The sequence below is a fragment of the Thermobia domestica genome, chromosome 10, assembly GCF_964235325.1.
Source record: "Thermobia domestica chromosome 10, izTheDome1.hap1.1, whole genome shotgun sequence".
Lineage (NCBI taxonomy): Eukaryota > Metazoa > Arthropoda > Insecta > Zygentoma > Lepismatidae > Thermobia > Thermobia domestica.
Genome location: NC_137463.1, coordinates 218,147,156 through 218,164,701, shown reverse-complemented (window position 1 = coordinate 218,164,701; position 17,546 = coordinate 218,147,156). Strand labels below are relative to the sequence as shown.

Genomic DNA, 17,546 nt, shown 5'->3' with positions numbered 1-17,546 from the left:
TTCTCAAAATTGTTTATGTTTTGGTGGCATGGACGGTGATCACCGGCTTATTACGTGGAATATTAAAATGTTTCCGACGCACACTGCATCTACAGATAATTATTATTGTTTTTAATACGCTTTTATAGCGAATGCTTGTACATCGTTCCAAGAACTTGTAAATGAATGGTGATGCAAGGGCTAAAGATAGCAGTAGTGACCTCTAAACCACTGACGCAATACTAATTATGCACAGTGTTGCTAAATCCTCCGGTTCACTCAATGCTGTACATATTTTTGAAATTATTCCAAGAATAAGTAGGGATGGGCAAAACGGTTTTTATAAAAAGCGGAAACCGGTTTCTAGAAATATCGAAAACCAACATTTCGGTTTTCTCCAAAACCGGTTCGATTTTCTCCATAAACCGGTTTGGTTTTCATTGAAACCGGTTTCGGTTTTCTCCCAAAACCGGTTCCGTTTTTCATCGAAACCGGTTTCGGTGAAAACTTTTGGAAAACACATAAAGCTATTTCTGTGTAAACGGAATCGGTTTCCGGAGAACAACGAAACACTATTCTGGTCAGAAATAGAACCAATTTTTTTAAAAACGGAACCGGTTTGGAGAAAACCGTATCCGGCGAAAAACCGAACCGATTTCGGAGAAAACCGGTTTCGGTGAAAAACCGTTTTTTTTTTTTTGAAAATTTTCAAAAGTCAGTTTCGGTTTTTGTAAAAACCGAAAAACTGTTTTTTGTGCCCACCACTAAGAATAAGTAATAGGCTAAAGACAAGTTGTAGTACGAGAAAGTAATGCATAAGGCTATGGGTGTGATGATTATTTGAGATAGATCACATAAGTAGATGGCGCTTCCCTAGTTTCTATACTTTGCCACTTGCCATGTTACGGTGACAGCAGAGTCGAGAGAACTGTGTTGTACTAGAACTGTGTTGTACTGTGTTGTTCAATAGAAGAATATGAATGCTCGCAAATGAATAACACCTTCAAGTACAATAGAAGGATAGTTGTCTAGATGATGTTACGAATCTTGTGGAAAATTAATTAGAATCTGAAGGATATTAATACTCACAAATGAATAACACTTTCAAGCGGAGTGAGCAATAAGCAGCTGTATAGCACAACTACCAGGTTCTTTTTATGTGGAAGATTTCAGTATTAGATGTGATCTTGAGCTTCTTCGTGTCTGAAAGATTAGAGTTCTTGTTTAGGTGCAGAAGATCCGGGCCCAACTTCCGGCTAGGGATGAAGATTTCTTAAGTAACTAAAATAATAATATTAATAATACACTTTGCCCCTTCACCACCTAAATAAGAGATAGTGAATGTTCCTCAGTTGCGTATATTTCAGTTTATACACAGGGCAGTCTATTGCATTTTATATATTGTAAGGATCCCCACCTTCAGCACAGGTACATGTCAATACAAAACGTGTTATTATTTACAAACAATAAAGCAGAAGAGAAATTACAACAAGAAAGACGCGAAACCAAGACGACGGAGCTCGAGGAGGAAGGAGCCACCAAGATACCTTCTATAAAAGCACAGCCTGAAGAGGATCAGCTATTAGTTTGGTTTGCTTTGAATCTACCTCAAAGACATCACAATATTTAAAAAATTTAGAATATCAGTGATAATTCCAACCGATATTGTGAGGTTTATATATATATATTTGTGATTTATTGAAATGAAACAGTGAAGGTTTAGTGATACTTCTTGTTATTTTTAGCTGCTTCGATTAGAGTAATGTCATTTAAAAGTTTGCTACACATTGTAGCATACATGTTTCAGATTCACTATCACCACTGCCCATAATCTGCAGAAATTTAAAGTTCTGCTTTTATGTATCAGCATTAAGTCTACTTCTAGTATCGCTTCAGATTTCCTTTTTTAAAATATTCTCTCATATTCAAAATTGGATCTGGATGTGGAAAAATGTAAGAGACTATTATTGTCTATTTTTAAAAGTTTGTAGAACTATTTTACAGCATCTGATACAAATTATCGTAGCTTCTCAGATGATTAATTTCTGAACCAAACAATATTCTTCATAGAATTCATGCATGATAAGATCCTCAGTTTTTAACAAGAATTATTTTTAATCCAACAAAGGGAGACTGGACACACCAGGCTTACTTGCAAAGCAGGATATCAATTTTTATCTTTAAAAACCGGACGTCTGGCAACCCTGTTTCCTGCTAGTATTGTAAGTGTAATAGGTGTACGTCCCATATAGCCTCTGATTGCTGTTAAGTGATAGAGTTAGTTGTAAAAGTTAATGAATAAATGGTTCGAGGACGCTACTTGTCTTGACAAAAGAATTGTCTTCATCATTAGCCATTATTACAGCTGAACGCTTTCAGAGCTATCTGAAAATTTGTTACAAACATTGAGGAAGCAGTGTCTTTCCTACGACATGATCGAAACCTGGATAAGCCCCACAGTGGGTACCTTCCAACCTCAATCGATTAGGCGACGTGTAATGTTGTCCATGAATTGATCCTTAAGGACAGGTAAATATGAGCTAAAATTTAGCCTAGATATTGGATGTCTCTCTCTCGAGAGGTTTTTTTAAATCAGTAGTATATGGATGTGCACAAGCTTTCAGCCAAGTAGATGCCAGAGTGTCTGAACAATAATCAAAAGGAGGAATGAGTTGAAGCATCCAAGACAGTTTTAAGATTAGTTTTGAGATTGAGATCCGAATGTTTTGACCCAATCAGTGACTAAAGATGAAATCTAGCTCCATATCTATAATCCTGAGACTAAGGATTAGTCAATGGAATGGCGCCACTCCGAGTCTCCTCCGCCAAAGTAGTCCCGAAATCAGAAACAAGTAAAGAAGGTGATGACTCCAATTCTCTGGGACAAAGACAGTATTCTGTTGATGAACTACCTACCATGGAACTCTACTATCATTGGTAAGCATTATGCTAACCTGTTGGATCAGCTGCACGAAATAATTAAGACGAAACGCGGTGGAAAATCGTCCAAAAGGGATTCTCATTTTGCAAAACAATTGCCCAGCTTACACGTCCCACGTCATGGCTGCCAAATTGAACACCTTGAGATTCCAATTGGTCCTCAACTCTTCCTTTTCGACTGACCTGTTTCAGGTCCAACCAAAGGAGTATATGTTGAATATCTGTAATTCTGTTCCTCTAACTCTGTTCTTTCTGAGCAAAACCAGGAACTTTTTAGCATTTCCTCATGTATATCCTTTTGTTTGAAAAGAAAAAAAAAAAGTGAAAAGTAAGAGTGAACATTGGAGAGCAAAAGGGCTTAGAATTAGTAAAACCAGACAAAATATTTACATTGTCCTTTCAGGAAAAATGTAATTGAAAATACAAGAATACACTGGATGAAAAAGAGATGGTAATGACAAGGAAATCAAGTACTTGTGATCAATATTGCAGGAAAATGCAGATATAGAAGAAGATGTAAACAGCAGATTAGCAGCGGTTGTATAAAAGTGGGAGAGAAGCGGCAGGAGTGTTGTGTGACCGTAGGGTACCAATGCGCCTTAATGAGAAAAGTTTACTAAACAGTAGGGAGACCTGCCGCATTATGCGAAGCGGAATGTTCGACGACGAAGAAGAGAGGAATAGAAGTTGCATATTACAGAGATGAAGATGCTGCGATGGATATGTGGAGTAACGCGGAAGGACAACGAATGAAGTGATTCGGGTAACAGTAAAGACGAGACCAATCGTAGAAAAACTGCAAGAAAGTACACTGAGATAGTTTGGGCATGTACGAAGACCTTTAAAATACGTAGCCCACTGACTGGATGCTGTAAAATTCAATGGAAAACGAGCCTGAAACCAGCCAAAGAAGGAGTGGGCAGATTGTGTTCAGAACAACTTGATGCAGTGTGGTATCACAATGGATGTGACACAAGATAGAAACAGGTGGAAAACAGCGATCCAAAAAGCCGGCCTCAGCTAACTGAAAAAGAAAAAGTTATAATAGTAATAAGAATTGTGGTTGTTGTAGAGGTTAGAAATGTATCTGAATTGAAATTGGTTCGGGTTGGAAAAAAAAGTGCAATCCTTTTTATCGGGGAAAAATAATTAATAATCAAATGAAAAACGATTTTTAAACCTCTTTATGGCAGTCGTGAAGTATATTTTTATTAATATAAAAATTTAAGGAATCGTTTTACTGTATTTTCTTGCTTCTTAAGGATTCATCTCTTATTACCTATTCTTATGAACAAGTTCCTCGAAGTTTTGATTTCACCTAATTCTCAACCGACTTCTGCATCCATTAAGAAGGGAATTATTAGGATAATGTAATTGCGTTACTTTAAGCAACAAGAAAATACCGTATGTCAGAGACGTAACTTATGCACTTCAGAGGGAAGATATAAAGCACACAGTTACTAGTGAAATGCGTGTTTTTGAAATATTTGATGTCATTATGACTTGATTTCAGGGCCAGATTTGCAACTAGACCTGGAATTCGGGGCGCACGTTGGACGAAAACAATAAGCAAGTCGAAAAAATTCCGAAAGTTGAATAATAATAATAATAATAATAATAATAATAATAATAATAATAATAATAATAATAATAATAATAATAATAAAGTGAGAGTAAACACCCTCTAAATAAAATTCCTTTAATGAGTCTATTCAGTCATTTCTGGGTAAAGTTGAGTGAAATTTTAATGTTATACAGGGTGTCCGAGAAGTCCTTCCCTGATTACAGAAATTGATAACTCAGGCTAGAAATAAGATAGAAATATGAACCTGGTGTTGAATTGTTTACAAACTATAAGAGTTTTTGTCTGTGTTAGGTTTGTTCTGTTTTACCAAGTCTTTTTTTTTTTTTTTTTTTTTTTTTTTTAGGTTTGTAGTACGTAAGTAAGAAGCCCAAGAAGCCATGCCAACCAACCAGGAGAAGGCACAGTGTGTCCTGTGGTACCATGAGACACGATCACCAACCACAGTGCAGAGACAGTTCCAGACAACATTTGGGAGGACTCCAGCTGATGTCAAGAGCATTAAAGCCTGGTATTAGAAGTTCAAGAACACAGGGTCGGTTGCTGACCTTTCGTTGCATCGATCCCTCCAGTGATGTTGGCTAATGTGTGGATGGAAATTGAATATCGCCTAGATGTGCTACGTGCTACCAAGGGTGCTCATGTGGGGGTGTACTGATGTGACCAAAACTTTTATAGTTTGTAAACAATTCAACACCAGTTTCATATTTCTATCTTATTTCTAGCCTGAGTTATCAATTTCTGTAATCAGGGAAGGACTTCTCGGACACCCTGTACTAGAAGTGCCGCCACGCAGCGCTCCTGTACATGTGTGCATTACAAGATTCTATCACCATATCAAAATTTATTAAAATTTATACGAAAATGGAGAAACAAGAGTACGCATAAAATAAGTTTTTTTTAATAAAAAATAATGTTATTGTATAAAAATTTTTCTGTGTCGCGGTGAGGAGCGGCAAAACATTAAATTCGGCCTTACATGATTTGTTTAGGATGCCATATCAAAATTAAGTATTGGATTTCTTGTTAAAACAAAACGATGCAATTCCAATTTTTCTTTCTTTTTCTTTTCTAAGATTGGAAATGTTTTTTCTAAACTTGTTATTTTTGACTACGTTTCCAAGCACATTGGACTTCTTTGGCAATTGTCGGGAATAAAAGAAAAGGCAAAATTACTTCGTAAAAACAAGGGACATTGCCTAGGCTAGCAAATTCAAATTTACTTCCTTCTCTTCTTTGTGGGTAACGTCTAAATTGCCACTTCACTTACTATGCGTCAGACTACAGTTCTGGACAAGGTTGCCAAGATCTGATTGGCGATTTGTTCTAATTTCATATGAACCGTACAGAAATAAGCTATTTAAAGCTCCTTCGTGGCTAAGCGGTTAGCGTACGCGCTTTTGGCGTGGGAGACCCGGGTTCGATTCCCGGCAGGAGCTCATGTGGTTAGGGTTACACGTTAATCAATAGGTGCCGTTTCATATAGCCTCGCTGCTAAAAGAGACGTTATACTCAAAATCAAATCAACTTAGAAATAAGCTTTTTATTTAGATTGATGAGAATGGGAGCAAGTTGTTTTGGAAATCGCTTAAAAAATTAGTGTTATTAATTACAAAATCAACATTTTCTGATATTGGAAGGAATAATAATAATAAGAATAAAGTCCTGAAAATTACTGGACCAATCTTACCCATCGTATTTAGTTTGACAAAATGCATAAAAGAGATGTCTCTCCAAGACCAATAATTTCTGGTAAATATTGGGTCGATGCATAAGTTCGTGCGGGTCTTATATTTTATTTTTATTCTGCTGTTCTGTTAATTCAAATACAAATACAACATAGACATAACATTAACATATTCTACAAGTGTAACAGTACATTGCATGCATTTTACTGTAACTTACATTAACTCACAATCACTCAGTGATGTATTCACCTCCACTATCTATGACCTGCTGCCAACGTTCAGGTAGCAGTTCAATGCCTCGCCTGTAGAACTGTTTTGGTTTTGACTGGAAGAAATCTGTTAGCCAAGAGAAGCTTTTCTGTGCTGTTGTTGCAGCAGTTGCTTCATTCCCGTACAGTGCACAAATTGTTCTCGCAGCTTCTGCTGCACTGGGTCCTCGGTTAAACTCGAAGAGTAAAATGTGACGGAAATGATCACTTTCCTCAATTTGATATTCCATATTAGTTTGTCTGAAATATATACAATACGTTCACAATCAAGAAAACCTGTGTTTCACAACACACAAACTCCAAACTACGGTAAAACAACAGAATAACGATAAATAATCGCTTCACGCCGCATTGTTGCCAACCCAAAAGAAAATCACACGAACTTATGCATCGATTCAATATATTATCTGGCATACCTTTTAGCCCGTTTGCTGGTCAAATACCATGTTGAGTCGAATGTAGTACGATATATTTAGTATAAAAACAATTTAGTAAAAACTACACTCGTACAGCGTGGTCCGGAAGTGGGCGTACCTCTAATTGGTGTTTTCTGACGGCAATGTTAATGGACATTCTTACCTAGAGATGCTTAATGAGTGGTTGGTGTCTCAACTGGAAGAAAATTTTATCAAAGACACTGTTGTGATACAGCAGGATGGAGCACCAGCGCACTTTGCGATTCACGTGTGCGATTACCTGAATTAGACGTTTCCTGGCCGCTCGATTGGAAGAGGTGGTGCATCTTCTCTAGCTCCCTTTGCCTGGTCTCCAAGAAGTCCCGATCTGACGACACACGACAATGCTCTCTGGAGTTTCATGAAACAACAAGTAAGAAACACTCGATATCACAAAACGCAGAAATTACGAGCAGCTGTGGAACACGTCTTCACCCTCGTGACTCCGGAGTATCTCTACGAAATATCTGTGAGAACTTGGCGCAGAATTCAGATGTCTTACGACATGGATGGTGATCATACCGATGTTTATGACTCTTAAGACTCTTAAGACTTCAAGGTAACTGTGTACAGACATTCTACCACAACTAACACTATCCTGTTGAAACTAAAGGAGGTGGGGTACGCGCACTTCCGGACCACCCTGTATTATAATCGCATTCAAGCATTTTAGACTTGAAATCCTTCAAGTCTAAAATGCTTGAATTGAAGTTTATTTCATACCACGCAAGATTATACCATCTGTGTCACTCTCCCTACGCCGTGCCGTGTAGTTGCGTGATTCCTCAAGATCAGACACACAAAGGAAACAGGTAATGGAAATGCGTCATTTTATGGTTCGACTTGATTGACACCTAAAGTTTGCTATTATTCTCACTATTGTTCGATGAGGTATTCAAAATAGATATGAGTATACTTTTCGTAACCATCGGAAGAAGATGTAGTAGAAATTGAGATTTAAATCTTAAAAAGAGTTGTAAATTGTAATTTTCCATTATATATTTTCAAAATGTATGTAATATTTTGTGCTGTTTCTATTTATTTATTTATTTATTTATTTATTTATTTATTTATTTATTTATTTATTTTTAGATTAAAATTATCTTTAAAACTTGTGGTGTATTATATTTCAGGTCGTACTATATCGTCGTTGAAACTGTAATATGTCGTATGTTAAGTTTCTGGATAGCGAAAGAACATGTTGCTGTAACCAAATCCGAAATTCCTTATCATTGGCTGTATTGCCAGTATGGAAATAGCTAGTTTTCTTGCTATTGGTATGACGTGTTTCAGGAAGCTGCTGCTGCCAAAAACTAAACATAACTTTTTTTTATAAATATATGATGTATTGATATATCAGTGACGATACTCGGAGTAGTATGGACAATTTGCAAGAATTTCAATTATCAAGTTAAGAACAGTTACAGTAAAACCTCATTAATCTAGACTAACTGAGGAGATAAGTTGACCGGATTATCAGAAGTCTAGATTAACTTAAATAACCTAAGAGAACAGTAGAATGTAAATTCAAACTCTGTTTATAGCAACAAGATACATGTATAATGGTGCTTTTAAAGGACATGGGCCTAAATACATACATTATTATACAGTAAAATGTAAAACAATACAAAATACACAATATAGTCCATACATGTATTATACCCTATGTTATGACGATGTGCCTTATAGACCTGGTCCTGCATCACTCGAACCTCTTGCTGAGATAGTTGTTTTGAAGTTCATGTCTATATTCTGTTGGGGTCCGGATTGACAGTCGCAATCGCATTGAGCTGAGTGACGTGGTATGTAAGTGCATTCGTCAGCTAACGTTGTGTTTGTTTTTCTCCACTAAATTGCACAGGATTCGATACGAAATTACAAATTGCCAGTAAGATTCGATTTATGGTTTCCTTGAAAACGTGACAAGGATCCTGGCTTGAAAGTTTCCAAACATAAGGAATTACATAAATTAAAAAGGATCATAAATAAGTTGTGAAGTCTTGCTAAAACTTTTAAATCAAATTAAACTCCGAATCATAGTCGCGTAAAGATGATTGTTATTTTACAAGTGCTTGTTGTTGATCACTTTTCATTCTGTAGATTTAAAAATATTACGTACCTTATATATTTATTTTAGGATGTATATAATACTAACTACGTATTTATTTTTTTCCAGAGAAAGAGACTGTTAGGAGCTATACTCCAGTACCTCTTGTGCTTCATAAAAAATTCCTACCTCCAGATTTATCTGCCCAAGAGTGTGGTGGGTTATTGTGCCTCATGGTGAAAGTGTATCCTAGTGGACTTCTTACCCCTGTCATTCATAAACTACAGCCAGGAGATTCTATAGACATTAGTGATCCTATTGGTTCTTTCAATTTTCATGTGATGAAAGACTTCAAACACATTTATCTTCTTGCAGCAGGGACTGGATTTACACCAATGGTGCAAATTATTTCTTTCGCCCTGGATAATCAAAAAATGCAATGGTAAATTTCATTTTTTCTTTTATTAGATTTTATAATTATTCATTTCAAGTAAGAGTTCGGTGTAAATAATAAGGTTTGCAGAAAGAGAGAAATGTGAAATTTTATGTTGATTTTAAGTCTCTCGTAAACATTCTTTGTTTCAAATTCTAACTTTTCGAAAATTCATGTTTGTTTCTTTGTCACCTTTTTTCTTTCAGAAGATTTCTGTGTGAAGGATGGAGATACAAATGTAGAATTTGGGAAACGAATTTGCAGTTGAGTTTATACGTATTTATTTATTTATTTATTTATTTTGATTCAAAGTACGTTATGTAATATCGCTTGTCGTAATGTCTAGAGAACGGGGCAGTTGAAATATGTATTCTGGCTATTGCTCCCTCTGAAAAGGTCCTGAAAGAAATAAAATTGATTGTTATGTATACAAATCATTGTTACAAATATTCGTCATTGGTCCACAAATATCAGCTTTTATATATATAAAAATACGAGGGAGGAAAAGGGGCCTTCTATTACTCTTAATCTTTCAATGATACTCCAAATAATAGTGACTACATAGCTTCCAGTCTTTTATTCTTTAACTCTTTTAAGCAAAGTATTATAATCGTCATCCTTAGATGTGTGTTTCTTCTGTCAAATGTATTCAAAATTTATAACTTGGAGGGTAATTGAGTAAAACAATAAATAAATAACTGTTATAGTTTCAATTTATGTCAGTTATCTTCCAAATTATAAATTTTTGCGTACGTTCGACAGAAGATACACACATCTAAGGGATCTCAATAATTAAATATGTAAGTGTTGAAAACTGCAAAACATTCTCTTCCTTCTGTGAGTTAGAGTTAGTGTCAGTATGTAAAAAAGGTTGTCCTCACTACACATACTCAATGCTCAAGGATAACATCCAACTTCCCGATCATACTTTTTATTTACATTTCTCTTATTTGATTCCTCACCTCACGACCCTCCGATCACAGAGGTACACATACATCTAAACATTAAGTTACAACTTCCTATGACTGCTAATGTCAATAGGAAACATAATAGTGATACAACTGCCTCCTATCCTATATTATCCAATTTTCCTAATTTCAGAAACAACTTATGTCACAGGATAAACCTTCTTACAAACGGAAGTGTGCTGTTTCGAACGACACGTTCTGCCTACATTAACTAGTTATACCCAACAGTAAGCAATAAGAACACGTGAAAAAAGCAGCAATTTTTATTGACAGGAAAAATAAAAGCGAATAGTTTTTGAAATATCGTGGTTGTTTATACGCTATATATGTCTACAGGGAACATGGAGGCGAATGAGAAAATATTAAATAAGTGTTCCTCACGCTGTTTAAGTAACCATATGGATATATATGTGCTTTATCTTGCTTGTCTGTCTCACGATAATTTTTTCACAGAATGTATCCCATTTTAAAGAAAATAGTCGCTGTTCTTTCTTCGAGGCTTAGGAAGTAAGCCTATAGTTTGGAGTTAAACTTATCACGAATAAGAAGTAAAATAAACCCCAAGTTAAAAGTATGTGTATATGCATAATGCGATAAAATATAATTTTTGAAGAATGTGATGACTTCATATATATATATATATATATAAAAAAAAAAGACGAAAAAGTAATATGTCGTATATTTTCTTTATGAATTCCCCATCATTCTCATTACTTGGGTTTGAAATCGGTCGAGGCAAAGAGGGTAAAAAGGAGTAAATTTAAGTCTAACTTTACAGTTTCTCAATTCTCAAGATTTGTTAACATTTTTCGATTTTGGCATAATGTTCTTTGAGACTTCCAATCTCCATTTTGGGTGTTCGAATCGATCGAGGAAGAAAAAAGTTAATTAATTTCATCTTAAAATATATATATTTGTATTTCACAACGAATTTTGAAGGAAGAAGAAATTAATTTTCATTAAACTTAGCGTGCGTATCCTTTGAGATATAAAAATTATTTGTTGCTTGCGGTTGAAATTAGTCATATGCAATGTGATAATTTCAGTCTATTTAAAAAAAATTAAATTAAATAAATTAAGTCTTAAAAAATACGATCATGACACGTGGATTCTTTAAGGCTACCCCATAGGGTTTTGTTCTCTGAAATAAGTCACGAAAAACTTAAACTATTTTTTTCTCCAGTAATTACCCGATTTTCATAAAATATGACATTGCTTGGAGTTTAACTTGTGGATATGGAATGAATTCACTCCAAATTTAAACAAAATTTTCAGGGTAACTTTTGTATTAATAACTAAATAAATAAAATTAAAATAATCCTGTTTTCATCAAACACAGAAAGTGTGTATTATCTTCATGATTGGGATATTGGAATATTAGACTTATATCGAAATATGAAACAAGCTTATATCCGGATTTTTTCTGTGAAGGTGTAGGATGTTTCATGGAAGCAATTCTCCAACTGATGTTGTGGAGAGTGGTGGTCTTCGGTAAGCGAATTTAGGTATGATCTTGAAGCTTTGCTGGCGCCTACTATTAATTCAATGTTCTCGGGATTGCTGCCAGAGTGAGTGTTGCTGTGCTGAGCTTTCGTTACCATACAGCGGCAACATCTTTAGAGCTATGTCACATAGCTCTGAAGATGTTGCCGCTGTATGGTAACGAAAGCTCAGCACAGCAACACTCACTCTGGCAGCAATCCCGAGAACATTGGATTAATAAGCGAATTTAGGGTTGGTTAAGAGAGCCTCTTCGGTTTCAGGGAGGTGCATGGAATAAGCAAGTTTCTTAGTTTTTAAAAGAGTGTAGAGGCTGGGATGGTATTGGGTAAGGTAGTTCGTAGTAGAAGGCTTTACAGTTGGGTTTTATAATTTCGATGTGGTTTCTCGCACGACTGAATTGTTTTCTGATAAGGTTGAGACTGTTGACAATCTTGACTCAGTTCTTGGGGACGATGGAATGGATCAAATACGGGTTTCCCGAAAGACCAAAGCTTAGGATATTGAACATTTGGTATGGTGAGTATTGAAACTCTTGAAGTGGAGATGTTTGTATGCTATTCGTAGGTTTGATGCGTACTTTAATCTCGAGGTGTCCAAGTCTAATGTCCATATCAAGCCAGGCGATTGTAGACGAACAAGAGCCACGAGCATATGACTGTGCAATATTTAGGAAGTGTAGGGACAGTTCCAGTGCTGGTTGGCAGTAGGTCCATGATAAGAAAATGTCTATAAATCGAAGTTAGAGAGGAAAGGTTAAAATGGAGAGAACCGGGAATATTTTTGTTCCGGCAACCCATGAATAGGTTGCTTTATAAGGTAGCCATGCAGGTAGAGATGTAAGGGCTCGGAAAGAAAGAATTTTTTTTCTCACGGCGTTTTTGACTTGGAAATTTCAGGCTTGCTTTTAATATTTTGGTTTTAATGAAGAAATAACAGTACGTTCTACCTTTCTTTTCCCATTATAACACAAAAAGACATTAATTACATACTGTATTCTGAAGAAAAACCATGAAAAATTCATCTCTGTACATAATCATGGCACGTTAAACTTTATAGAAAGAGAAAGTATTAGCAATAACTATTCTGAAAATATAATGAATTTCGTGAAACAAAATCATCATTTAAAATTTATGAGTGAAGTTTCATTATTATTATTAATGAATAAATTAAGATCTTATTAGCTCATATTGAATCTATTAAAATTCGAAGATGAGAAAGTTAAAGACACAATCCAAAAGTTTCTTATTTGAAATATTTTAATATGATATAACAGTGAAGAAAGTAGAAATTCTGTGAGTAAAGAAATTTTACTGCCGTGTTAAATTAACATTATACTCAAAATAGCCGTGCAAGCTGAATTCATATTAGGTTCTAAGAGAATATCTGAAGCTTAGAATAAGGTGTTTCCCGAACAGGAAACAAGATCTAAGTGAACCTACCAACATAAAAACGGATTTGAATTTATTTCTTGGTTTATGGTACTTTTTTTTTCTCCTTACCAGTTTGAATTTAGGCAGCCAGTAAAACACATATGACAAGATGTATAACTTCCGGGCAGTCAGGGAGATGGTTTGGCAACCTACTTGCTGCCCCTCCAGAACGTATGTTTAACTTATTCTTGGCGGAAGAAGAATTCCCGACAAAGTGGAACACTACCACTGTTCGCCCTTTTCCTAAGTGTAATGGAGCTGACAAAATCGAAAACCACAGATCAATAGCCATATTATGCGCACCAGCAAAGATTTTTTTATTTTTTATTCTTTATCAACGACTATTATTGTGCATACTGCCCATAATCTGTCCTAACCAACAGGGTATTTTACCTGACATATCCATCGTTGCAAACCTAACTCTTCTTACTGACTTTATAGCTGAATATTTTGAGGACAAAAAGCAGGTTGATGTCATATGTACAGACATCAGTAAAGCTTCCAGTCAGGTTAACCATGACACCCTTTTAAGCATACTGAAATGTTAAAACCTCTCAGATTTGACACTTGATTTCTTCTCTTCATAGCTTAAAGATAGTCAGCAAAGCGTATCGTACCAAGGTATACAAACTGACGATTACTCAGGGGTCCCTCAGGGGTCAAATCGTAGCGTACTTTAATTTATAATTGTAATTAATGATATTCCCACTTGCTTACAAAATGAAGGGTAAGGGAAAAAACAAGGAATGTCCATGTGTGTGCTTTGTCCTATCTGTTGGTGACTCTTGGTACTGTTTGACTGTGTATGCCGTGCATGCGTAGATATAGAAATGTCCATGTAAAAAGAGCAAAAGATTTTACAAACTGTATTATTTTTTACGCGGTTTTCAATATTAAAACGCCGTTTTCTCGAAAATGCATTTTTGTGACATTCCTTCTTTTTTTTTTTTTTTTTTTTCCTTACCCTTCAAATTCATTCAGCCTTTTATAATGCAGATGATCTAAAATTCGGAAGAAGTATTAGTAATGTCAATGACTGGGTATTTTTACAAAATGATATAAATGCAGTTTTCGAATGTCAACTCAGTGATCTCAACCTTAATGGAAATAAATGTTTTATGATATCATGCTCGCGTAAAAACACATCTGTAAAATATAACTATTGCATTAGCAATGTCAATATTTAAAAGATCGAATCGTTTAAGGACCTTCGGGTCATTTTCGACACCAAACTAACATTTTCCAATGAAGTTGTAAAAAAATTGTATGCGAAGCTCATAGACACCTGGGATATATGATAAGAACTGGAAGGAATTTCAAGAAACAAGACACATTAAGAACGATATGGAAGCCAGCCGTTAAGTCGAAACTGGAATACGCTGCCGAAATATGGAGCCGTTCAAGCAAAAAATAGAGTCACAAAAGAAAAATGATACCGTCAAAATTCGCAAGTTACTTAAGTTAGTTTTCAAGGAAACAGGCATATATCCTAAATTTGAAACATGTCAATCTTCAGCTAAACAACTAAACATCGTATCCTCGATAGCAGAAGAAAGTTCAGTTACACGGTCTTCTATACAAAATTTTGAACAACAAAATCTAGTGTTACAATTACTTGGATTTCTGAAATTTAAGTGTTCCCAACGTCATAACACGTACAAAAGCTGGCTTATTTCACTGTAGAACACTGAAAATCAATGTAATGAAAATCTCACCTATTTGAAGTATATGTAACCTTTACAATAGACTTTGTGTGGTTGATTCAAATATTGATATATTAAGAATGTCCTTCACTTAACTCAAAAAAGCAGTAAATTCTTTAAGTAATAGAATGATAAATAACCAGTCAATAAAATTATCACTTGATTGTAGGTTTTCAATCTATCTAAATCTTAGGCAAATTTCTCACAAAATATTGCGAGAGATAGACAAAAATAAATTGAAAAGAATAGGAAACTGAGAATTGCGTGATAAAGAGGCTTTAAGTTTAGTTGTTCTTGTAACGTGTATAAAGGCTGCGCTTGAAATACGAAGCAAGGAATCTAAGATTGTAAGAAAAGGTTAATATGAAACGGCATTTACAATGTGTTCCTGTGGTAGTTGAAGTCAACCTCGAACGCTCCACCTTTTCTAGACTCGCGTAATTTATAAACGAATGAGAAGTCTAGAATTGAAATGTAGACTTGAAATGTGGTTGACTGAATACAGAGGGTCTTTTTATAGAAAACTGCAGAATGCAGTCCACTTGCCTTTCGTATTTCCTTGTCTGGAAGCTCCATGTGTATGTTTGATATAAGAAAATAAGTTTTGGACTTGTCTCAATAAACTGGAGTAGATTTTGGAAAGGATCCTGACTTAATTCAGCTAATTCAGACATTTAATGTTTTATATTCAATCCAGGCTTAAATTATTTACATGTATTAGCAAAATTTAAAAATTCATAATTGACAATAATTTCAAGGTTTTTAAATTTTAGTGTAATACAATATGATGGTTGCATAACTCTACAATTGCTGGCAACAATACAATGCCAGTTTGAGAGCCAATCAAAATAGCCCTGGACTGAACGCAAGAATCACAAATATTTAATGTAATAAACGCACTTTCTTAATTGTAAAATTTACTACAGGTAAATAAAAGTGGCAGTCGAACGAAAAATAACCAAGAATTAAAGAAAGCCGAAATTTCCGTTTTAAGACCCCAAAATCCAGCTTTTTGTGGAGAAAAAAAAAAAAGTCCCAAGAAGCAAGCATTTTTTTTTTGCATCTCTATATGCAAATGCCCGTTGTTTTGATTTTGGTTTGAAGGTAGTGGATATTTTCAAATGCGAATTTTTTCCAGATGTAGTGACAAACTGGGCAAATTGAACTAGGAATTATGGGTTGTGGTTTTGAGATTATGAGCGTACATTTAGGAACTCGTTATGAGCATTGAAACCGTGGGTTAATGAAATATTGGCGTATAAATGACGTTACATCTACAGAAGCTAGTTTGGTATTACGAAGTAGAGGTTCTGAGGTTAAGCAAATAGTGAATAGAAAATACTTTGTGTCTTTGAGAGATAATCTGAGAGCTTAAATGTTGGGTTTAAGGTGGAAGTCGTGGAAAACGGAGATATTTTTGATATGTATATCAATATTGGAAACGAGCTCCTTCGTGGCTAAGCGGTTAGCATACGTGTCTTTGACGTAGAAGACCCGTGTTCAGTTCCCGGCGTGAGCTGTTCGGATTCCACGTTAATCAGTAGGTCCCGTCTCATATAGCCTCTCTGCTGCATGCAAACAGTGGGTTTTCTTTGGTTGCTAGCTTTGTGATTTTTTTATGGAGAGGAGGGGGATTTGAATTAAGATATTTTGAGTGTTTAGAGAGTAGAGTTAAAATAAAGAAATTGAACTCTTAACAAATACTCCTATGTTGTTCAATTTTTCATTCATCTTTCTAGTTCTTTCCTTCATTGTATGATGAAGTATTTAGCGAAAGAGCTTATAGAGTACTTAATACTTGTTGGGATTATTCTTCCACTATTTTGTGGTAGAAAGTTCATTTCACACGTATATTCATGATAAATTTTAATCTGGATAATAAATAAAATAACTGAAATAAAAGTTTTTTTCTTGATTTTTTGTCCTTGCATCCTCATGCAATACGGAGGTTATTCAAAACCTGACCTACTGTTAACATGGGCTCCAGCCACAACCTGAATCTGTTGCAATTAGTAAGTCAATTTTTACTACTTACCAGGGGTAAAAGTGGAACTGAAAAGGTAGGGGGGCGGTAGGTAGCGGCATGACGTCATGCCATTCCCATGCCTATCTTTGCCCGTTGTATTTTTTTAGGAACTGGGGGGACGCCGTGCATATTTTTTGGAGGTGGGGGAGTTTTGCTCACTTTTACCCCTGCTTCTCACAGTATGCAATTCTCACAGATCAAAATAAACTGTCAGTATGCTGTTACCTACCATAATATCTTCCCTGCAAGAGAGCTGAATAACAGAACCATGCCGTCAACCGCGGCAAACGCCATCACAGAGAAAGTACAACTAAATTGAACATTGGGGGAGGGGGAAACACGGTGGCTCAGTGGTAGAACGCTTACCTCTGCAGCGTAGGGTCCGTGGTTCGATTTCCGGCCAAGTGCGTTTGTGGTGGACAACATCGTGTCCGTGGGTTTTCTCGAATACTCCCGTTTCCTTCCATTTCTCATTTCACCAATTCTTCCATCATCATTCACTTGCCGTAATCATCCGACTTCC

At 35.6% G+C, this 17,546-nt stretch overlaps 1 protein-coding gene across 3 annotated transcripts in view; it reads left to right on the top strand.

Moving 5' to 3' along the window:
• Positions 1-17,546, top strand: part of LOC145662991 (cytochrome b5 reductase 4) — a 388,832-nt gene that overhangs the window by 286,479 nt on the left and 84,807 nt on the right. For all 3 annotated transcript variants that reach the window (XM_081729095.1, XM_081729097.1, XM_081729098.1), the window contains one exon: positions 9,090-9,402. In XM_081729095.1, coding sequence (XP_081585221.1) covers positions 9,090-9,402 — 313 coding nt within the window. The remainder of the gene's footprint in view (positions 1-9,089; positions 9,403-17,546) is intronic.